This window comes from Artibeus jamaicensis, unplaced genomic scaffold (genome assembly GCF_021234435.1).
Source record: "Artibeus jamaicensis isolate MK-2021 breed Jamaican fruit bat unplaced genomic scaffold, CSHL_Jam_final contig_787, whole genome shotgun sequence".
Taxonomy (NCBI): Eukaryota; Metazoa; Chordata; class Mammalia; order Chiroptera; family Phyllostomidae; genus Artibeus; species Artibeus jamaicensis.
Window position 1 is genome coordinate 3710088 of NW_026521972.1, and position 24530 is coordinate 3734617.

General features: G+C 37.2%; 1 protein-coding gene across 1 annotated transcript in view; it reads right to left on the reverse strand.

Moving 5' to 3' along the window:
* Positions 1–24530, reverse strand: part of SEMA3D (semaphorin 3D) — a 200374-nt gene that overhangs the window by 92776 nt on the left and 83068 nt on the right. The window contains exon 3 of the mRNA XM_037129036.2: positions 15860–16020. Coding sequence (XP_036984931.2) covers positions 15860–16020 — 161 coding nt within the window. The remainder of the gene's footprint in view (positions 1–15859; positions 16021–24530) is intronic.

Genomic DNA, 24530 nt, shown 5'->3' on the forward strand with positions numbered 1-24530 from the left:
TTAAAAATGGATCAGTACATGTCCTACACTTTTTATCCAGATGCTTGGTTATAGCTTACCTTTGCTGAAACCCAACAGAAATACTATTGGAAAGCATGGGAAACATGATATAAAAGAGCAAATGTTTTGATTGAGGCTATTATTATCCATAGGGTAAATTATATTAATAAGAATATTAAAATTCTCCATTTGGTTACTCCTGTGATTCTGGGGTGTATACTCAGGACTAATATACAGTGAACTCACCCATACATTTAGAGGTAGAACACATGTTCTTCTGAGTGCTCATTTTATGGCTTAGATAGTATAGCAAGACATTAAAAGAGAAGTTTTAGCAGAGAAAAAATTAAAAATGAGATGTGAGTTCAAATGCACAAATTGTCAAAGTAGGTGGCCAAGAATCATTAAGATGTTTTCCCCCATGTTTATACTATAATATAGTTGGAAACTTGAGAAAAATATTTCATCTTAGACAGATGCATCATATATCCTACATCCCATAGGGTAAGAAATAGGTGACAGGGAAGGGGTTTTGGTGAGACCTTAAGAAGCACTTGCTGTTGAACATGTACTTTATGGGACATTGTGGGCTAAGGTCTAAAGGGTGAGAGAGAGAGAGAGAGACTGAGAAGCTGCAATGAAAACAAAGAATAGGCTCAATGGCGATATTGGTATCAGCCTGGACTTCCAGCAGGTGTCCAGGAAAATGTACATCATGGCTCCCCATGGAACAGATGGGAGCTGTGTTCACTCAATAATTGGATAGCATGAGATCACCTAGACTCTGTTCAAGAGAATTGAAAGAAGTCTTCAGAAGTTAGCACATGAAGAAATGACAATCTGTTGCAGGATAAAGAATGAAAACATGCCAGTCACCCAAATCCAGAGAAGAGCAAGGAAAAGAAGTCCAGAAAGTAGAAATTCCGAAAATTCACAAAGGTGCCTTCTAATAAAAGAAGTCACCCTTCAACATCTGACAAGGCCAGAAAGTTGAGAGGTCCCTGGGGCAATGACAGTAGAGTAGACACCTTTCTGAACTCCTCTCATCTTCCTTTGTCCTGATTTGACTCTAGAGTAGTCATACACGGAGGTGGTGAACAAGCTTGAGGAAAAGGAGGAGCACTAAGTAGAAGAAGCCTCTGGACATTTCCCTCCCCCACAGGACATGCCCAAGCTTGGAAAGTTAGAGGGAAAGGAGGCTCGATTTTAAACAAGATTGGAACTTTTATTACATCAGACTGGACTATTTAGTTGCTAGATAATTACCAAACAGTGTACTACCAAATGATAACTTCAAAAGCCATGGGCCTGCTGAAGTTTTTGAACAGGTCCAGGACAAGAACTGAAAAGGTCTATGGGAGGTAAAATAAAGTTGTTTACTATTACTTTCCATGAGCTGACATACCAGATGCTATTCAATTAGTAAGTGAAATAAATATAATTTGCAGTCTCCAAGTAAGTTGATTTCTCAATGGCCTATTCATCTGCCTCTATAGCCCACTTGACAAAAAAAATAGAAGGGAGAGAAAAGTAAAAGGAAAGAAAACCAAGAGCAAATGTTTGAATAAAGTAGATACAAAAGCAGTGTTTATCTTAATAAATCATTCCCTTTCTGACCTGTTTGCTTACATCCTGGTTTAGGGACTCATTCCTTTCATGCATGGCTTGAACTGGGCCCAAAATGAGTCACACTTTCAGATGGAAGGATCCCAACAATTCATTAACTCAGATGCTTAACGAAGTAACATAACCAAACAAGAGAATACTGGACATTTATTTTTTTTCTGTCAGTGATGACTCCATTAGAAAAAAGAGGTAAAGACTTTCAGCTGTATATATGACTCCTGAAGTTTACAAAGAGAGGGCCCTGGATTTTATATGAATGATTGCTAGGACTACTTAAGGCTGGCTGAAGTGGAGAATGTTCACTTGTAGTCACGGTGACAGATGGCATGTAGCTTAAAATCATTTGTTTAGAAATCATAGGTCCTTAAACCATATTGTACAAATGTCAAACACTTTCATTATTACAAAGTCTGTCTTGAACTGGTTTCTAATGCATCACATATTAATGAATGAAAAGTGGATGTAAATGTCCATCTACATTTAAACCTTTTTCAAGAACTATCAAAATTATTTTTATATATAGTCCCTCTGACCCTAGAGATGCAATAGGATATCAAAGGTGAGGGCAGGGAAATCTAGTTTCTTTAGCTCAAACACTCAATTTTCAACTGGTGTGCTGCAGAGGCACATTTGGGTGCCTTGAGAACTTTTAAAACATGCAATTACTATTTACATGCAATTACATGCAAGGGCACTGACCTCTTTTCCATTAGATTCTCAAATTTAAAAAAAAACACCATATTTAACACAATAGCCATTCAGTGTAAATGATTCAAAATTATACCTATTTTTGTCAGATCAGCAAAAACTATATATTTTGGGTGTGCTACAGAATTTTAGTAATTATTTTATGTGTGCCATGAGACAAAAAAAAGATTAAAAATGTTATGACAATCTATGAGAAATACACAGATGGAAGGGAGAAATGGCTCTCTTGTACTCCATTTCTCAAACATGGTATTTTTCCCCATTCTAACTGAACAAGAAAACAATAAACCTCAAATTACAAATCCAAATGCCAGCCATTTTTAATTAACTAGTTAACTAATTATGAAGCAGTTTAAGTCTCATGCAAAACACATGATTTTCAACCCCTGGTCCCTAACTTCCTACAATATGTGACCGATCTCATTATTTTGAATATTTAAAGATTTTTTTACTTGTTTTCTAACTCCTTTAACTGTGTTGTGCCTTGTCTTCCTAACTAGAGCATGAGCAATGACAAAATCTGAGTTTTATATCCTATTATAATGTTCTTAGTGCCAACAACAGATACTCCAGTGGTTTTTTAATGAAAAAAAACCTTGACTAAAGTAGAACAAAAGAAAACAAATTGTTGAAAGTTCAGTCACTAAAAAAATACTCTAAGTTTGTGTAATATTCTAATGTGTATATTTGATTCCAACTTTAGAGACTGACAAATCCAAATCAATCAAAGCGACATTATTTTAGATTTCCAATCAGGATGGAGGCAATGGGAAATACACTTTGCGTCCTCACACAACCAAAAGAAGGACAATAACAAATTTAAAAAGAAAAAATAACCAGAACTGCCAAAAATAGAACTGTATACAAGTCTGACAACCAAGGAATTAAAGAAGAACATTCATCCAGACCGGTAGGAATGACGGAGATTGGCAGCCAGAGTGGAAAGGATGTGTGGCAATGCAGCTGCTGGAGGACGGGGAGAGAAAGGCAGAGGCTGGTGGACCAGGCAAGGCAGCAGCTGGCAGAGCAGGAAGTCCCACGTTTGTGTGCAGATAAACCAGGAGGAAGAACTAGGGAGCAAGAAAGACCACACAACCCAGGGTTCCAGCATAGGGAAATAAAGTCTCAAAACCTCAGGCTGTAAAAACTGGTGGTGGTTGCAGTGACAGGAGGAACTCCCTGCCTCACAGGAGAGTTCATTGGAGAGACACACAGGGTCCTAGAATGTACACAAACCACTTACCTGGGAATCAGTACCAGAAGGGTCCAATTTGATTGTGGGAAGTGAGGGAAGTGACTAAAACATGGCTGAGATCTGAGCAAGCAGCATTATCCTGTCTCTGCTGCACCCACCCACATACAGCACCACAAAGCAGCAATGTGGGTTGCCCCACCCTGGTGAATACCTAAGGCTCTGCTCCTTACTACATAACAGGCATGCTGAGCCAAAAATATGACCCAAATGAAGAGCAGAATAAAACTCCAAAAACAGAACTAAGCAATGCAGAGATAGCCAATCTATCAGATGAAGAGTTCAAAACACTGGTAATTAAGATGCTCACAGAAATGGTTGAGTATGCTGGCAAATTTGAGGAAACAATGAAGGCTATGCAAAGTGGGATGGGGAGGTAGGGTGGAGGGGATTGAAGGGGGGAATAGAACAGCTGTAACAGCATAATCAATAAAAAATTTTTAAAAATTAACTAATGGCAGAATAGATTTGCTCCTAGAATCTTCTGGCCCTGGCTGGTGTGGTTCAGTGGATTGTGTGCCAGCCTGAGAACCAAAGTGTCACCAGTTCAATTCCCAGTCAGGGCACATGCCTGGGTTGCAGGCCAGGTCCCCAGTAGCAGGCATGTGAGAGGCAACCAACTGATGTGTCTCTCACACATTGAGGTTTCTCTTCCTCTCTCCCTCCCTCTGCTCTCTCTAAAAATAAATAAATAAAATATTTTAAAAATATATTAAAAAGAAAAATATACAGGAACCAACAGTGAAGGGAAGAAAACTGGGACTCAAATCAATAATTTGGAGAAGAAGGAAGAAATAAACATTCGACAAGAACAGAATGAAGACACAAGAATTCAGAAAAATGAGGAGATGTTTAGGAACCTCCAGGACAACTTTAAATGTTCTAATATCCAAATCATAGGGGTGCTAGAAGAAGAAGAGGAAGAACAAGAAATTGAAAATCTATTTGAAAAAATTATGGAGAACTTCTCCAATCTGAGAAAGAAAATAGACTTCCACTAAGTCGAGGCTTCCACTAAGTCCAGGAAGCTCAGAGAGTCCCATTGAAGTTGGACCCAAAAAGGAACACACCAAGGCACATCATAATTACATTACCCAAGATTAAATATAAGAAGAGAATCTTTAAAACAGCAAAAGAAAAGGAAAGAGTTACATACAAAGGAGTTCCCATAAGACTATCAGCTGCTTTCTCAGAAGAAACCTTGCAGGTGAGGAGCTGTAAAGTACTAGAAGTCATGAAAGGCAAGGACCTACATTCAAGATTACTTGATCCAGCAAAGCTATCATTTAGAATGGAAAGGCAGGTAAAGCGCTTCCCAGATAAGGTCAAGTTAAAGGAGTTGATCATCACCAAGCCCTTATTATATGAAACGTTAAAGGGACTTATCTAAGAAAAAGAAGATGATCAAAAATATGAAGAGTAAAATGATAATAAACACAACTATCAACAACCAAACCTAAAAAAAACAAAAACAAAAACAATCTAAGCAAACAACTAGAACAGGAACAGATTTACAGAAATAGAGATCGCATGGAGGGTTATCAGCTGGGAGAGGGAAGGGAGAATTAGGGGAAAGGTACAGGAGATAGGAAGCATAAATGGTAGTTGCAAAATAGAGGTTAAGAATAGTATAGGAAATGGAGAAACCAAAGAACTTATATGTATGACCCATGGACATGAACTAAGGGAAGGGGGAAATGCTAGTGGTATGTGGGGTACTGGGCAGAGGGCTATAAAGAGGAGAAAATAATGGGGCAAATGTAATAGCATAATCAATAAAATATACTTTTTAAAAAGCAGCATTATTTTAGACATAATTCTGCTGGAAAATACAGTCAATCCTGCTTACCCCATATCTACTAACATCAATTTTTGAAAATATGGCCCTGGCTGGTATGGGTCAGTGGACTGAATGCTGGCCTGCAAACTGAAGGGTTGCTGGTTCGATTCCCAGTCAGGGCACATGCCTGGGTTGCAGGCCAAGTTCCCTGGTGCAAGACATGTGAGAGACAACCACACATTGATGTTTTCCTCCCTCTCTTTCTCCCTGCCCTCTCCTCTGTCTAAAAATAAATAAATGAAATCTTTTTAAAATTAAAAAAAATAAAAATATGTTCTTTCTATATTTAATATTTAGTGTATAATGCTAAATACTATTACCAAAATAATGATGAAGTCTTTCACATTTTGAGTCAAATTGTAATCTACTCCCTCCTATCAATGTCACTCCCAACAAGTTATTAATGTGCAGGACACAGGGAGAAAATGTACAGGATAACAGCAAACTTTAAGAGCTCTGCATCAGACCAGATTTTGTAAAGTTCAGATTGCATAAAAATAACCAAGTGCTTTTATTGAGGCAAATAAACTCTTACATAAGCAATAGAAGTATTTGTAAAGGTTAGCAGATTTTTTATTTTTACCAAGTAGGGTGGAGAAAAATAATTTCAAGGATTTTTACTTGCACTGAATACTTTCCAAGGCTAGTTTCTGAAAGAAAAATAAACTCTTACTGATAACAATAGCTAATCTTGATAATTTTCTCTAAATAGATAATATACACTCTTCTTTTTGACTGGCTGAGAAAATTTTTATATTTGCTTCAGGTAGCCTGTGTTGATGAGAAGAAAATCAGTCCCCTAAGTAAATTATGTTTTTCAGGAAGCCTGTTCTCTGTTCCAAGTGTAGTGATCGATGTGATTGACTCCTGAGCATTTCTTCCATTTATGGTAATTGACTGACGTAAGCAAACTGTAGTTACCTAACCCCTCTTTTGAATTTAAGAATTTGAATTCACGTTTTTCTGGCCAATGTGATGTGAAGGAAAGTTTATGAAAAGTTTCTTTGCTCCTAAGAAAGAAACATAATAAATGATGGTCTTTCATCCCTTTACATTCATTTCCTTTTCTGTACATGATCCATGAAACTGTCCCAGCCATCGTGCAACCAACCAAAAGATAATGCCTATATCAAAAATAGCAGGCGAGATCTAAAGTACTGTCCTTAATAACTTCATTGAGCAGATAATATTAAAATCTCCATAAACTATGAGTAAGGAAACAAGGGACACTGGATAAAATCAGTGGGTGGCCCTGCTCGGGTGTGGCTCAATAAGTGGAGCACCAGCCTGTGAACCAAAAGGTCGCTGGTTCAATTTCTGGTTGGGACCCATGCCTGGATTGCAGGCCAGGCCCTTGACCGGGGGCTTGAAAGAGGCAACCAAAAAATATTTCTCTTACATGTTGATGTTTCTCTCCCTCTTCTTCTCCCTCTCTCTAAAAACAAATAAATAAAATATTTTTAAAAAAAAACGTAGGGTGAAAATGTGTTGGGAAGAGCCTTTAAAGTCAATAGAAATCTGGAGTTCATTCAATTCCCTCAGAAATCAGGAACTGCCAGAAGTGTATAAACCAGTAAGAAATATGATAAGATATTTATTTTTAAGAGATACTATTGATGGTCATGGTAAACAGATTAGATAGGGGAAAAATGGAGATTCTCTTTTACAAGATAAACCCAGCTAAATAACGGTATTATCACTCACACTAGAGGAAAATATTGAAATGTTTTCCACCTTATCAGCTGGGCTGTCAACTGAAGCTTTTGTTGGAACTGCATCACAGCTCAGCCTCCCTTTGTCTGATATGCTTCCCTAGGGACCCTCAAGTATGTGTTGATCCCAAGAACACTACATTAAAAATATCCTATAAGCTAATCCTCATCCCATGGTTAGCTTCTGGGGGAATTCGACATACAACAAAACAGTTGGGAATGGTAAATAGAGTTCCATATTCATTTCTTACCCTTGGAATGTGATCTCTTTTGGCCAGTTCTAATGGCTCCATTTCGGTCTAGGGTTGAGGGAAGGGTATGTCAAATAAATGTACATATTTGTCCCAAACATGCATATTCTTTTCTAGAGAGAAATCCACAGAGTGAGCACTCCTTAACTAAGAGTGGCCTTACAGATCAAATTTAGAAAACCCTCTTAAACTGTGAAGTATCACATCTCCTATGATGTATGTTTGTACTTACTCTTAAGTCTATTATTAAGTCCCTATAGACATAGTCCTTCCACTCAAAATACAGATAAGAATCTTATTTTTCTTTTTTAAATGTCAGAGAGTTAAAAAAAAAGAAGAAGCTTACTTAATTTTTATTCTCTGGATTGTGAAAATGTTCCAAAGGTCTGGTTTTGACTTTCTTCTTCTACAATAGTTTATCCATCAAAGTTTATTGAGCATAGACTGGTACTGCCATTGTAGAAGACTCAAAATCTATTCTGAACAGAGTACAGATAATATGAAGGGCACCATTAAATATTTTTTACTAAATTAGATTTATACACAACTTTTCTATTATTTATGGTCATTCCCCACTAAAGGCTTCTGGTCAATATGAAATAATAATGGCTACTTTTCAATAGGCACAAGTCTTGTCTGTCCAAAAACTTTAAGTAAATATATATCCTGGATTTTAATACTTTAATTGAATATGTTATATGGTTTTTTTGTTTCCCAGAAGAAATAAACATCTTAAATAACTAACTGAAGACTAGCTAATAGCAAAACAAAACAAAAAAAAAGTCTGATAACCAAGGATTTACCAAAGAAGCCACGTCAAGACTGGTAGGAAACACAGAAACATAAAAAGAGTTGGTCCTGCTCCCATGGATGGGTGGCGGCTGAGGTTCCAGAGGAATATCTCAGCTGCAGAGGGTCCCCCCTTAGAAGCACGAGGTCTCAACCCCAAGCTGGGCTCCCCAGTCAGAAGCACCAGAGCTGGGAAGGGACACACACATAACATCTGGCTGTGAAAATCAATGAGGATTCTGTCTGAAAAGAAGAGACATGAGTCCTGTAGTCATAAACACCCTCTTAAAAGGCCAATGAACAAAATTTTGTTTGTAGCCACTCTGGGCTCCAATGGAGCACTAAATGGACTAGATTTGTGTACGGATAATCTGGGGGTTGTGACTGGAGAGAGGGATGAAAAGACCGCCACCAGGATCCCTGTACTGAGTCACTACTCCATACCATCTTTCTTGGGGGGAGCACTCCCCTCCATATGGCATCAGCCTGGGGAAAAAACAACAGCTACAACCTCTGGACTCCCTCTTGCCCAACCCTGTGGAGCACATGTCCTGCTAAGGAGTCAGTTACATTGGCCAGAGTATAGAAGTCTGGGCAGACACAGAAGGCGTCAGTGACTAAGTTTTGTAGCTTTTGGTGGGGGTCATCCCCTACTTTCCTGTGAACCTGAATGGTGTTTCCTCCTCACAGGAGACATGCTAGCTCCATCCTCTTGGCTCCTGTGGACCTAATTGCCTTGTGCCTGACTCCTGGTTGCTCTGCCCTGCCAAGGACTGGGCAAATCCAGGACAGACTGAACTGTGTACCTCTGGGGTGGTGGCCACAACACCCACCTTTCCCTGAGCCTGACCAGCACCTACTCCTCACAGGAGATCCACTAGTCTCCATTCTCCCACCCTTGTTGAGCTTTGGCTCCTAGCAGCAGAATCTGGGAACAGACTGAGTTGTATGGCTCTAGGATACGAGCACCTGAGCATTGCAGAGCTTTCCCTTAGCATGGCCATATCTTGGTCAGTTTGGACCTATTAAACTATGCTGACCTCACTCTAATGACTCCCTGAGACCCTGCACCACAGCAAAGGTGTGGAAGCACACAGCAGGTGGCATCTACACTTGGTATACCCAGGGTTTTTTGATGAGTAGTAGGCCCAGCACTGGCACCAAGTTAAAACACATATCAATCTGGTGAACATCACTGGAAGTCATAGCCATAGCAATCAGCAATCAGAAAACAAGAAATGAAAGGAATCTAAATTGGAAAGGAGGAAGTAAGTGTCATTAATTGCAGATGACATGATACTGTACATACAGAACCCTAAAAATTCCTGCCAAAAACTAATAGAACTGATAAATTAATTCAGGAAAGTAGCAGGATAGAAAATAAATATCCAGAAATCAGTTGCATTTTTAAACACCAATAATGAATTATCAGAAAGGGAAACTAAGAAAATTCCATTCACAATTGCTTCATATATAAAGAATGTAAAAAACCTGTACTCAGAATATTATAAGACACCGAAAAAAGAAATTGACGATACAAATAAGAGGAAGCATATACCATGTTCATGGAAGAATTAACATTATTAAAATATCCATACTACCCAATGCAATCTATAGAATCAATGCAATTCCTACCAAGATACCAATGACACATTTCACACACCTAGAACCAGTATTCCCAAAATTTATATTGAAGCACAAAAGACCATGAATAGCAATGGCAAGCTTGAGAGGGAAGAATTAAATTGGAGGTATCGTGCTACCTGATATCAAACCATATACCTCAAGGCCACAGTAACCAAAACAGCTAATACTTGCAAATGCTCCACAGTTTTTTGATCCGCTCATTCACTGATGGGTACTTAGGCTGTTTCCAGCACTTGGCTAATATAAATTGCATTGCTATGAACATTGGGGTACATAGGTTCTTTTGGACTGGCATTTCAGGGTTCTTAGGCTATAATCCTAGCAGTGGAATTGCCAGGTCAAAAGGCAATTCCATTTTTAGTTTTCTGAGAAAATTCCATACTGTTTTCCACAGTGGCTGCACCAGTGTGTAATCCCACCAACAGTGCACTAGGGTCCCCCTTTCTCCACAGTCTCTCCAGCATTTGTTGTTTGTTGCTTTGTTTATGATGGCCACTCTGACCGATGTGAAGTGATATCTCATTGTGGTTTTAATTTTCATCTCTCTGTATGCAGCAGAAAGGAATAAGGAACTCCTAGCTATTGTGACAGCATGAATGGAACTGGAAAGTATCATGCTGAGTGAAATAACCCAGGTGTGAAAGTCAAATACCATATGATCTCACTTACAAGTGGAACCTACTCAACAAAACAAACAAGTAAGCAACATATAACCAGAGACATGGAAATAAAGAACAAACTGATAGTAACCAGAGAGGGGGAGGGGGATAACGGGACAAAAACGGGAAGGATCATCAAGGAACATGTATAATGGACCCACAAGCAAAGACAATAGTGGGGGTAGGGGAGGATTGACTGTGGGAGCTGGGGTGGGTAGGGCAGGAGAGAGTAATGAGGGGGAATGGGGACAACTGTAATTGCACAATAGCGAAAAAAACAGCTGATACTGGTGTAAAAACAGACATATAGATCTATGGAACAAAATAAAGAACCCAGACATAAATCCATGCCTTTATGGTCAATTAATATTGGGCAAAAGAGGCAAAAACATACAATGGGGTAAATCAATCTATTCAATAAATGATGTTAGGAAAATTGGACAGATAATGTGCAGATGAATCTAGACCACCTTCTTACACCATACACAAAAATTTACTCAAATTGATTAAAGAATAAAATGTTACACTTGAAACCATAAAAATTCTAGAAGAAAATATAGGTAATAAAATCTCAAACATTTGTCTTAGCAATATTTTTTCTGATATATACCCTTGGGCAAGGGAAACAAAAAATAAAATAAAATAAAATAAAATAAAAAATGGGACTGCATCAAACTGAAAGTTTTTACACAGCAAAAAACCATTAACAAAATGATAGGACAACCCACCAAGTGGAAGAACATATTCGCCAATGACACATCTTATTAAGGGTTAACATTCAAAATTTATACAACTCCAAAGAACTTATACAACTCAACTCCGGCAAGACAAACGATTCAATTAAAAACGGGCAAAGGAGACCTAAATAGACATTTCTCCAAAAAGGATATAAAGATGACCAATAGGCATATGAAAACTGCTCTATGTCACTAATCATCAGAGAAATGTAAGTTAAAACCCCATTGAGATATCACTTCACACCTGTCAGAATGGCTGTCATCAAAAAATTAACAGCCCTGGCTGCTGTGGCTCAGTGGATCGAGCACCAACCTGCAAACCAAATTGTTGCTGTTTGGATTCCTGGTCAGGGAACATTCCTGGGTTGCAGGCCAGGCCCCTGGTGGGAGGCGTGTGAGAGGCAACCACACATTGATGTTTCACTCCCTCACCTTCTCTCGCCTTTCCCCTCTGTCTAAAAATAAATAAAATCTTTTTAAAAGAAATATCAATACTATTTTTAAAAAATCAGTGAGTGCTAGAAAGGATATACAGGCACAGGAATCCTTCTGCACTGGTGGTGGAAATGCAGATTCATGCAGCCATTGTGGAAAATATGGAGTTTTCTCAGAAAATTAAAAATGGAACTGCTTTTTGACCCAGAGATCCCACTTCTTGAAACATATCCTAATAGTCCTGAAATTCTAATTCAAAAGAATATACACACCCCTACGTTCACTGTGGCATTATTTACAATGGTTAACATCTGGAAACAACTCAAGCGCCCACCAGTAGATGAATGGATAAGAAAAGCTGTGTTAACATTTACACAATGGGTTACTGCAAAGCCACAAAGAAGAAGGGAATATTGTCTTTTGAGACAGCATCGATGAACCTGGAAAGTATCATGTTAAGTGAAATAAGCCAGTCAGAAAAGACAAATACCATATGATCTCACTTATATGTAGACTCTAATAAAGAAAATAAATGGATGAAAAAGAAGAAACAGGGGCATGGACATATGGAACAGACTGACAACTGTAAGAGGTGAGGGGGATGGGCAGACTGGATGAAAGAAGGTGAAAGCATTAGCCAAAAAACACATGTACATGACGCATAAATATAGACAACAGTATGGTGATAGGCACAGTGAAAGGGGGTGGGTGCTAGGAAGAGGTGGGAAAAAAGGACAAAAAATGGAAATGGAGAGAGACCTGTCTCAAGGCAATGAGTGCACAATGCAGTGTGCAGATGATGAACTGTGTGGTTTTGTGAAACGATGTCACCCTGATAAATTCAGTTAAGGTAAAATGAAATAAAATTTAAAAAATTTTAAAGTACTGATACAACCCAACAGCACAAAAATACTATTAAAAAATGGGCAAAGGACCTGAATAGACACTTCTCCAAAGAGGATATTCAGATGGCCAACAGAAATATGTCCAAATGCTCAACATCACAAATCATCAGAGAAATGAATATTAAAGCCATAACAAGATATCACCTCATACCTGTCAGAATGACTATCATCAATAAACCAACACACCAGAAGTGCTTGCAAGGATTTGGAGAAATAAAAATAAAAATGGAACTGCCTTTTGCCAGCAATTCTACTTCTGAGAATACATCCTAAGAAACTTAAAACACAAATTTGAAAGAATATATGCACCCCTGTGTTCCTTATAGCATTATTTACAATAGCCATGATTTGAAAGCAACCCAAGTGCCCATCAGTAGATGAGTAGGTTAAAAACTGTGGTACATTTACACAATGGAATACTACTCAGCTGTAATAAAGAAGGAAATCTTACCTTTTGTGACAGCATGGGTGGACCTGGAGAGTATTATGGTGAGTGAAATAATCTCATCAGAGTAAAACAAGTACCATAGGATTTCACTCATATGTAGAATCTAAAGAACAAAATAAAACTAACAAACAAAATAGAAACAGACTCATAGATAAAGAGTAGGCTGACAGCTATCAGAGGGGCAGGGGTTTGAGGAGCTGGGTGAAAAAGATGAAGAGAGTAAGTAAAAATTAAAAGAAAAACCTTATAGGCACAGACAACAGTACAGTGATCACCAGAGCAAGAGGGGACTAGCAGGAGATAGAAAAGGGCAAAGGGGGAATAAATGGTGAGGAAAAGAGACTTGACTTGGTGTGGTCAACACACCACATAGTATACAGATGGTGTATCACAGAATTGTACCTGAAACCTAATAATTTTATTAACCAATGTCACCCCCCAAATTCAATAAAAATGTTTTAAAAATATAAAAATTTACCAGAGGAAAAAAAATCCCAACCAGTCACTCATAACTCAATTGTGTGTTGTATACCGCTTTCACTCTAAGGAGTACAAAGGACATCTTTCAGTCTCTCAGAGTCCCAACATGTGTGGTTTCTTATACAGAGGAGTTTGGATTTTTGCCGAGGGGCAACAAGCCAACGCAAACCATGTAGGTCTAAACATTGCTAAAGTACTACATCTTGACACTTACTCGCTGCTGTGGAGTACCTTTTAACACTGGAGTGATTTATATAAATGTGAAAGGTGGGTACCTACATAAACATAAATTCATACCTTTACATACACAGCCCCTTTATGAATTATACATGCTCTAAAAATATAAAGAAATATCAGTTAAGCCAAAAAAATCTCTTGTACAGACCTTAATTTTATAATGTGTTTCAATAACCATTTATTTCAATATCATAACAGAAATCAATATTTCATAAATATTTATTTTATTAAATATTAGCACATTCCAAGCATGTAACATGGCCAAAGAGAGATGTACTTAAAATAGTCACAAAAGGAAATTGTGCTATCAGAATTTATTTTAAGCAATGATCTAATACACTCATTCAGATAAGTGGACTTTTTCTTCCAATCCCTAAAGACAGAGGATAGCACAAGAATAAACTTCCTTAAGAGTATGAATTACTTTTTGCTATTACGCAAAACAAAGACATACTTGGGAAAATGCTGTTAGCTCTGTAGTATCTCACAAAGCAACACAGCAAAACAGAGTAGGACTTTCTTGGGGCTCTCGAAAAAGAATCATCCCCTGCTAAAATGTTTACTGATAACTAAGATAGAGTTGGTATCATCAACAGATTCTCCTAGGACTAATAGTCCTTAAACAAAATCCCTAAAGTAAAAACACCCCCTTAAAAATAAATGGAATGGAGAATAATGGCAAGCTTTTCAAATTCTAGCACATAAGCAAGTCTTTATTTCACTTTACTATAAACAATATCCAGGCTATAAGATAATAATCCATTTAAAAATAAGATAAATTATGTGCTTCTAAGTGTGTTTGGGTTAAACAAATCAAGAACAACTATTGACAATATTTTATCCACCAGGCTTTCTTTTAGAAATACAGATTACATGAAATATATGCATATACATTTGCATTCAAAGACTATCTCTTTATCAAATCTGAGCTTTCATAAGAAGTAACTCCTTTTCTTTCAGTGGACCTCAGTCGAAACTGTGCAGAAAAGGTAAAAGTTAAAATAATTAAAAAGCAAAAGCCATTGTTTCTAATGCAGACATTAATTAAGCAATATTAATACACATGTGGATAAATAATTTTCCTGTACAGGCTAATGCCCTGAGTGCTTATAAGGTTCAAATAACTGAACAACTAATACCAAGTTATTAAAAGCATCTCAAAATTACAGAGTTCAGTGGAAGTGGTCAGGTAGGAGAATGCTAATGAAGCTTCACAGTCCTAAGATACCTACAAACAACTCTTTCTGAATGGGAGGAATTATCTATTAACCTGAAAACTTGCAATTACTCCTAGTAGTTCTTTTGGAATACTTCTAGAAAAGAAAAAATAAAAAAGAACAAAGATGTTTCATAGATGCAGATCATTCATGTAGTATGTCTTGTCATCAGTCATTCAATCCCTTCTCATCTTGGTATCTGTCTTTGCTCACATAGACATTGATATTTGCCAAAGTACTAGCTAATAATATAAAGTGTAAGGTACGACACCCTTTCCTTAGGGTATCACAGTGCTCATTGAAAATGTAGGATACAGCAGCAATGCCTTTTAAATTTTGAATAAACTAGTATATAGTTCCCTGTAGTGATAAGTTTATTCTTAATCCATCCATAGTTAGTGCACTATTAATTTTCACTCTCTGAGCATGATTAGGCCATAAGAGAAACCTGTTCAGATGTAAAATGGGAATGTGGAGAAAAGTGTGGTGTTCAGTTGCTGCTCGAGTCACACTATCAATTTTAAGTGTGCTTATTTGTTAACTGAAAGTAAAAATAATTTTACAAAAGTTTCTACGGACATAAATGTTAACACTTAATGAATAACTCATTTGCCAGCTTTCCAATCTAAAAGTCTGCATTTTTACTGTATAATGTAGTACTATCTATTTACTATTTTTCATGCCTTTCATTCATATTTTAAAGGGTATGGTATTATACTGTTCATTCTTAACAAAGAACATGTATATGTACTTAAATCCATAAAAATCTAAAACATATATCAAAGGCAATATGTTCTTTTTGATAGGTATGTGACCTACTGCATTTGACACTGAGTCACTTTAAAAAAAAACAAAGAAAAAGAAGGGAATAGATGAAAATAAATGCATCCAGTCATCTATATATAAATAAACTGACCTTCTTAAAATTCTTGTTTAAGTCAACCAGACTGAGCAGGAAGATGTGGTCCTTGGCTCCCAGCAGCAGCCTGCCTCTCTCCTCGTCTAACAGAATTGTCTGGAAATCCAGTCCTTCTGATGAACCCAAAAAAGGAATACAGCTATTTGAAAGCAGCAAATCTATGGGAAAGTAAAAGAAGAACAGAGCAAAAGAAGAAAAGTTTAATAAGCATAATATATATTTACCTCAATACATGCATCATCCTACTTCATAAATACATAAACATAACATGAAGACTCTAATTTTGATATATGCAAACAATACACAGTTTTAGCACATATTTATTTGGAAGTAGATGTAATTATTATATTTCATTTTATTGGTGTATTTAACTTATGAAAAATGGATGACACTTAAATAAACATAAAACATGTTGACACAAAATAAGTTAAATTCAAAATATTCTACAACCCTCTATTCACCTTTTAAGCTATACATAAACTACTTAAGTCATAAAATAATTGCAGTAATATTTGTGAATTGATTAAATCGATCAATATATGCCAAGTAAGCCTCAAACTACGTGTGTGGTAAAACTCACAGCATTCCTTCGCCTCCTACTTTTGATGGTGTTTAGATTGATGGCCCGTGTTTGGGAAATCACACTGCACCTACATCATATATTCAGAAAGGAGGAAACAAAGAGGCTGGGTCCAAAAAAGTAGATTCCGAAGGATATACGATCCTAAACCCATAATGGAAGCAGAATTTTAAAGCGGGATGAGACCTTGAAAATCAATTCATACAAATTCATGATTTTATAAATGCAGGTTATTTCATTCCAGAAAAGTTAATGACACGCCCTAAAGTCACAAAACCATGTGCTGGGCAAAGCTGATAATAAACCTCAATGTCAGTCTCCATTTCTGTTTGGCTCTTGTCTATAGGTCCTATTTTTTTATTTTTTATTTATAATTGTGATATAGACAGACGCTCATTTAACTCTAGGTCTGGGATTACAGGAACCCAAATCTTCCCAGATTTTACCCCAAGTACTTATCATACCCTCTAATTTTCTAAGGCTCTAGAGTATTAAATACTAGTAAGGTAATAACATCATTCATCACATATTAAAGTCCGTTTTATGTCACTGGACTTTATAACAAAATCATTTCAAGTAATTCATTATTAATTGATGAGAAAGATAAAAAGATAGTGTCTCAGAAACAGGCATCTAAACATACTTCTAAAATGTATGCATGGCAGTTTCAACCTGTGTAAAAGGGATATTTGAGTCCCTTAGATTTAAAACCTGTGCATTCTATCCACAGATGGTGGGCTTCATTATTATTTCATATTTTTGAGAATTCCCTTCACTCTCCTTCCTGATTTATGGTGATTAAATGTCATTTCCCTTACTCACTAAGATAGATTCTGTCTTAGTTTTGACAGACCAAAAGGCTGTGTGCTGACGATATGATACCATCAGAATACTTGAATTTGGCTTCACCAAGCATAAATACCTCATTGATATTTATGAATCGTGCTTTCTGTACATTGGATAGTGTGAGCTCTATCAGGGGTACCTAACCTGCACCCATGGGCTGCACACAGCCCAGGATGGCCGGAAATGTTGCCCAACATAAAATCGTAAATTCACTTAAAACGTCATGAGATTTTTGTGTGATTGCAAGTTGCAATGTATTTAACGTGTGGCCCTGGACAATACTTCTTCCAGTGTGGAGATGCCAAAAGGTTGGACACCACTGTTGCTAAATACTTTCCTACTAAGCTAAATAAAACTTTAGTAGGTTTTCAGACCAGAGACACAATGGAAATATATATTTTAGCATCTCCAAATGCAGTAAACATACTTTTGCAGGGTTATATATAAAAAGAATAGTCCATACTTATTATAAAGAAGAATCAAGGAGAGAAGAATGGAACAGAGAGAGTAGATAAGACTGATATGATCTAAGATCTTTTTTATTTTTTATTTTATTTATTTATTTTTAGAGAGAGGGTCAGGGATGAAGAAAGAGTGAGAGAGAAACATCAATGTGTGGTTGCCTCTCATGTGTCCCCTACTGGGGACCTGGCCTCCAACCCAGGCATGTACTCTGACTGGGAATCAAACTGGCAATCCTTTGTTTCACAGGCCTGTGCTCAATCCACTGAGCTACACCAGCCAAGTGATCTAAAGTCTTAACAGCAGAAACCGTTACACACAAAACTTTATTCAATCAGGCAATTATCTTCCTCCCAGGGATTTCCCCTTGTTTAACAAAGAATGAAGTGAGCAAAATGGAGAGTATGTAAAGGGATTTCCAAGAGTATATATTGACCCAGTTAATAGAGGAAAGTAAGTTATTTGATATAAATCCTTGTTATTTCAAGTGTCCATGAATAATCATCAACTTCTATTGAACCATGCACCGCATGTTAATTACGAAATGAGACACAGTCAGCCTAATGAGGAAGAGCAGGAGCTCAAGGTCCAGACCCCCTGGATCACATCATGGCTGCGCAACTCTAGCTGTGTAGTAGAACAAGAAAATGAACTTCTCTGTTTCATACTTTTCTCATCTATAAAATGGGGATAATAATAAACTTTATATAATAAATGATGTCGGTGCGAGGAATCAATGGGTTAATACATAAACCATTAGAACGGTCCCCGGCACACAGTAAGTGCTATGTAACCGTGAGTCATTATAATGATGATGACGTATGTTTTTAAATCTATGCAAAATCTACAAAAAGAAATTCATAATATGTTCAAATTCATATAATTCGCATGAGGTAATTTATATAAAGCTCTTAGAACAGTGCCTTGAAGACAGGAAAAGTTCAATAAATATTAACTGTTACTTTGAACATATTTATTAAACTCTAGTTTGGGTCAAATAAGTTATATTAAAGAAAAATATTATCTCATCACTTTTGCTTATGGAGATTAGAACATCACCACTTTTATAATATTGGAAAAATAGTAAAAGGCTATTCAGTCCACAAACCTGTATTAGAATCTAGGACATGTGAGGGATTGAGCACATACTTGAATAGCACACCTTGATGTTGTGGGATGATGACTGAGTCCTGCCTCAAGGGGCTCACAGATTGATGAGCAAATAGATATGTATATAAAATACAGCACAAGTTAAATAAATTCTAACAGGAGTATATACAAAACATCACTAAATATTTTCAATAATTAATAGCACATCATCTTAAAAATGAAAGTGATATTTGAGAACCATCGTGAAAGGCCTATAGAAGCCTTATAGGAAAGATGTAAAGAAAATTATATTCCAGGCAGAATAACACTAGAATGTAGAAGAGCATACATATATGACCATATGTTGCAGATATACACTGTATTTTTAATATTTCTCCTACTCTGGAATGTCAATTCCGTTGGGGCAAAGGCCATGTTGTAAAATTAACTCTGAATCCCTAGCACCTAGCTTGTTGGAGTCTGAGACAAATTAAGTACTTCATAAATATTTGTGGATTGAAGCAGTTTGACATGCTGGCACAGAGAGAATACGTGGAATCAGTGAGACAGAAGGATGGACATAAGGCAGCCTCCAGGTAATCGGAGCCCAAGATGGCAGGCTGGGGAATTGGTTATGATGTAGTAACTGGAAGCCACTGAAATATTTTAGGCAGAAAAATGACAAAGACTGTAACTGAGTGTCAGTGAATAATTCTAGCTGTAGTGTTCAGGATGGATGAGAATCAGGAAAGGTGAGGACAGGGAAACTACCCAGAATTCTCTGCTAGACGGTGAGTCCTGAATTAGGGCAATGCCAATAGGAGGAGGAGGATGTTTCAGAATGGTGCATCTCATTTTTTGTTTCTACTTATACAGTGAGGAAAAGAGATATAAAGTTGACATAGTATTTTCCTTTAGCATAACAAGTTCTATTGGATTCAGTTTCAAACAAATTTGACAAAGAAAAACAGCTGCAAAAATAGTGTCTAACCTGATGCATTATCATTTCAAAATGATTTAATGTTGCCTTGTGACAATGTTAGCATCAAAATGATTAAAGCATGCTTTGCCAATCCTTTGTAGCCAAACTAAATAATTAGACTTAGGCATTACATATGAAAATTTCTCAGGCTGACACACACATTTTGAAAAGACCTTGGGACAGGCGTTGGAACAGGTTCCCCCTTCCCCAAGCAGCTTATCTCTCTTGCTTTTCTGCCAAACTAAGCAAAGTGATTTGTGTTTCCACGGGATCATCAACTAAAGCCAAGGCGAGGAAAAAAGGTTAAATTCAGAGCCTGCATCTTAACACCTAGAGCTCATACACTCCCAGGAATTCGGGAATCAGAAATGAGTACTGGCTCTGGAGGCTGCAAATTCATGAAAATTAAATACTAATAATTTGGCAAGATATTTCAGAGCTTTATTTTTTCTTCTCCTAAATGGCAACTCTCAGGCGGTTTTTAATGACTCTCCAAAGTTTATAATCCTTTTGAACAAGAACTCTCGTTTTTTCCCCCTGGGGTGAGTGTGTTGCTTCTCACATGCCTCTCAGAGGAAGCCTGCATCGCTCTTACTGACGCAGCCCCACCCTCCTCAGACGACAGCAGCATTTTACTCTGCCATAAATGCGCTCTTTGTTCCGCCCACCTAAACCTTAATCCACAGTAATTCCTAACTGTTCTTTTAGAAAGTCATTGTCCTATCACCTTGTTCTCCATTTCTAGTCTCATTCAATCGCCCAGACCCCCAAATCCCCACTTGTGTTCTACCAATACTCTCTTGGAAAATCTACAAACTGATTTTTCTCTGAAATCTGAAAATCATGCACATGATGGATTTTAATTGATGACAGACAAGCTGTTTGTGACCCATAATCAATAAACCATTACAGAGCAACAGAATGGTTCTGAAGATCCAAAACTCTATAAACAACATATTTTTATAAGTTTGTATGGATGTGTGCGTTTTTCTCAAGAGTAAGCCCAAAGTTTCATCAACAACTCCTGATATCCAACCAAAAGTCACAGAGAAAATTGTGTGTTTCCCACATATAGTAATCACTTTACTGAGAATAATTTCTCACTTCTAGCACACAAAAAGTGAGTCAGTACCTGCATCAAATTTGAGTTTTAAAGGCAAATGCTGACTCATCTAAGATCACCAGGTACCCTGCACCCGCCACAAAGGCTGGTAACAAGTTCCACTCTCATAGGTCCTACATCCTAGTGGAAAGAAAATGCTCATCCACAATGAAAATTAAAATATATTTTGGACAAAGAATATACTTAAAGTAGTAGACTTTTAAACATATTTAATAGTAAAATGGAAAGAACTTCTAGTTGTATTTGTTCAGGAAGCCAAACAATGCTATTCTACTTCTCTCATCGGTATATGTGGGTAGAAAAACCAAATGATCACTAAGCTCCTTTCAGCACTGGAGTTCAATGGCATTAGAACCCTCTATTTAACTTTGTGAAAATTGAAGATGTATCAGGTAACAGTCATTCACTGATCTGTGGTATTGCTTTGTTCCTTGAGGCAGGTAGGCTCCAAGCTTCTGGAAGAACAGAAATACAGTCCAAAGCAACTAGAGCTAAATGATCATATCAATAATCCTGTCTGATGTACACGTGACTGGTTCAGTGAAGTAGTCTTCACAAAACCAATCTGTTCTTCATGGTGAAGCACTGTGACAATAAATCTCACATCACAGCCAGGTGCCCCTCCAAGTGAAGGGAAGGCTAAAAACCCCATAATCCCTGCTCCTATTTGAACTAAATGTTTGTTCTGAAAAGAATTCTTTGTGTCTCCCTTTTAATGTCTCTTAATACAACTGTTCATTTAGCCTGAAGAAACATTTGACCCGATGGTCTATATTCTTTCTCTTCATCCCAGAAAGGAAAGGAGTGGTTAGTTACTTTCAATCTAATAAATTCAAGATTAAGCCACAAAGACTCTCAATGTTCGACTGTTAAATGAATGAGATTCCATACACTTGAAACCCTGCATTTACTGCCAGAAATCCTGAATCGGGTAGAGGTGACAGGTTCTCTCATGAGAAGGCTACGTAGCTAAAAAACGATTTCCCATGGTCTTAAAAAAAGCACTTAAGAGGAAGATTTTTTCTAAAAGAAGAAAATCAAAGTTCTTAAAGGCAGAACTTCATAGGGTAAAAAGAAAATCACTTTAGGGAAAGTCAGTTTCCAATCTACTCCAGTCTAAGGAGAGAAAACTTTCTCAGCAGAGATTGCTTACAGCCAAAAATGGATTCAGATCAAAACTGAGTCATCCTTCCCCTTCATCTCAGATATTCTGCACAAATTCTTGCCCCACCTTCGCTGCTCTTTTCCCTCAAGGAAATAGCCATTATATCAGTAGGGCAGTTCTCAGGTTTCTGAAATACAGTCCCATCTCCAGTGTGTTCTCTGCAAAGTTAAGTAAAAAAAGTGAGGAGATTTCCATTCCTGCCTCCACCATAAATTCAGCTTCCCCCTTGATCTTTGAATTCCCAGGGCATTCATGTTGCCTATTAGTATCCAAAAATTCCATTTATGAAATTCATTCTTCCCACAGTTTCCAGAAATGTTTTGGCTACCAAAGCATTCCCCCCAGCCCCCCACATAAAAAAAGAAAAGGAAAAAGAAAGAAAGAAAAAGCCTACTCTCAGTTTGGATCAGGAATTGAGTCAAGAGAGCAAATTGTTTATTCCAAGATGAAAATTAGTCCCTAATGTTGTGGCTCACTGAGTCCCTTTGTGAATTGTATTTGCTTCTCTAGCTTTGTTTCAAAGCAAAGCATGAATCCTCTCTTGGATTCAACCTTCGGAAAATTAATTTATTTGAAATTGGCTCTACCACTTTCAATTGATTTTCTGAGGCTTAAGATCACATGAAAAGATTTTGGTTACCCCTACCTATCAAAAATACCAATGAACCTCTATATACAGGGGTGGGCACAAATAGCTTTATAGTTGTGAGTACACAAAACAATTTATTTTTGTATTATTATTTATTAATTACTGTATTATTTTCCATACAAACAACAGTAAACTTACTTTTGCCCACCTGACATATACATTTAGTCTCCAGAGCTAATTGATCAAAAACTATCAAGTATATAAAGAAAAAGATACTGGGAGCAGGGGCGGAGAGCGGGGAGGGGAGTGGGGTGGATGGAGGAGAACGAAGGAGAAAAAACTGGGACAACTGTAATAGAAAAACAGTGAAAAGATGATTTGAAAAAAGTAAATGAACACCTGGTGCCTGGATGTCCCATTGAAGATCTGAGGTGGAGAACTGTAGCTGGGGCTTGAGGCGAGACTAGGGAGTGCTACTCATGTGCTTGATACGTTCTTCTCTTTACTACTCAGCTTCACATCAGGAATGTTTCTCCTGCTGCCATCACACAGAATTGGTGCTAAAGCACCTGACCCCATCCATGGCCAGGACTTGTTTTTGGATGTGCTGCTTACACCCTATGGAACCTTAGGTAGGTTCTTTAGACTCTCTAACCCTTAGATCCCTCATATGTTAATGAGGATAATTAACACTGAAATATTTCTGGTACATTGTTGTAAGGACTAAGATAAATTATTTAAAATGTTTCATAATACCTGATACACTGAAATTATTCAATAAATGATTGCTGTCATTATTTCTGAAAACGTTTCAAAAGTTTTTATGACTTAGATTAAATTATTTGTATTAGGGTGTGATTAAACATTTAAAAAACTTGAAGTAAATAGAACTTTACCAACATAAAAAAATTCAACCTAAAATCTCTACAAAAGCCTCCTTCAAAATAACAGGTGCATATTATATTATCATTATACTTTCCTAAGTGAGAAGTCTAACCATGTTTTCCTTCTGCAAATGAAGTCCCAATCAGAAAAAATAAATAAATAAAATCCTCATTTAAGCTTCTGCAGTGGAGTGTTGGAGACCCTTTGGTTTGTTAGGTCTTAGATCATTATCTATGCCAATAATAAATCAGATGACACTGCAATGGGGAAACATAATCAGGAACAAATAGAGCCTGTGACACCATCAGAGCTATGCTCTTGCCAGGACAGGACGTGGGGTAGGAGTGTGGCAATTTTACACTGTCACATTTCCACCTACCTCCGTGCTTTTAAATCATGGGCTTGTTCTTATTTGGATAGCTTTCAACAGTAGATGCTTTATATAACCCATCACATGAACTTCATAATGTATGATATGAGACCCTTTAAAATCTTACTTTGAATAAGGAAGAGTTTTGCTATGGTAATTTTTCCCATCAACCTATAAAAAAAGTTAGCATCATAAATACCTAGTACATTTCCAGAAGAACTCTTGATCACAAAGTGATCATAAGCTTCTTGTGAAATAGTTGAGAGGGTAATTCAGGGGAAGACTGACTTTACTTTGACAATTTTTTAAAATTCCCATCAAAGTTTTGAGAATGTCTCCCTTTTCAAATTTCAAGACATTTTTCAAATTAAAACACCATGTTGCAAATAAATGTGGATTTATTTTCAATCAAGTATGTGTATTTAATTTTTTTATTGTTGACACTATTACAGATGTCCCCCATTTTCCCTCCTTGGCCCTCCTCCACCCAGCCCCCTGGCCCCCCCCCCCAGCCTTCACCACACTGTTGTCTGTGTCCATGGGCTATGCATTTATGTTCCTTGACGAATCTCTTACA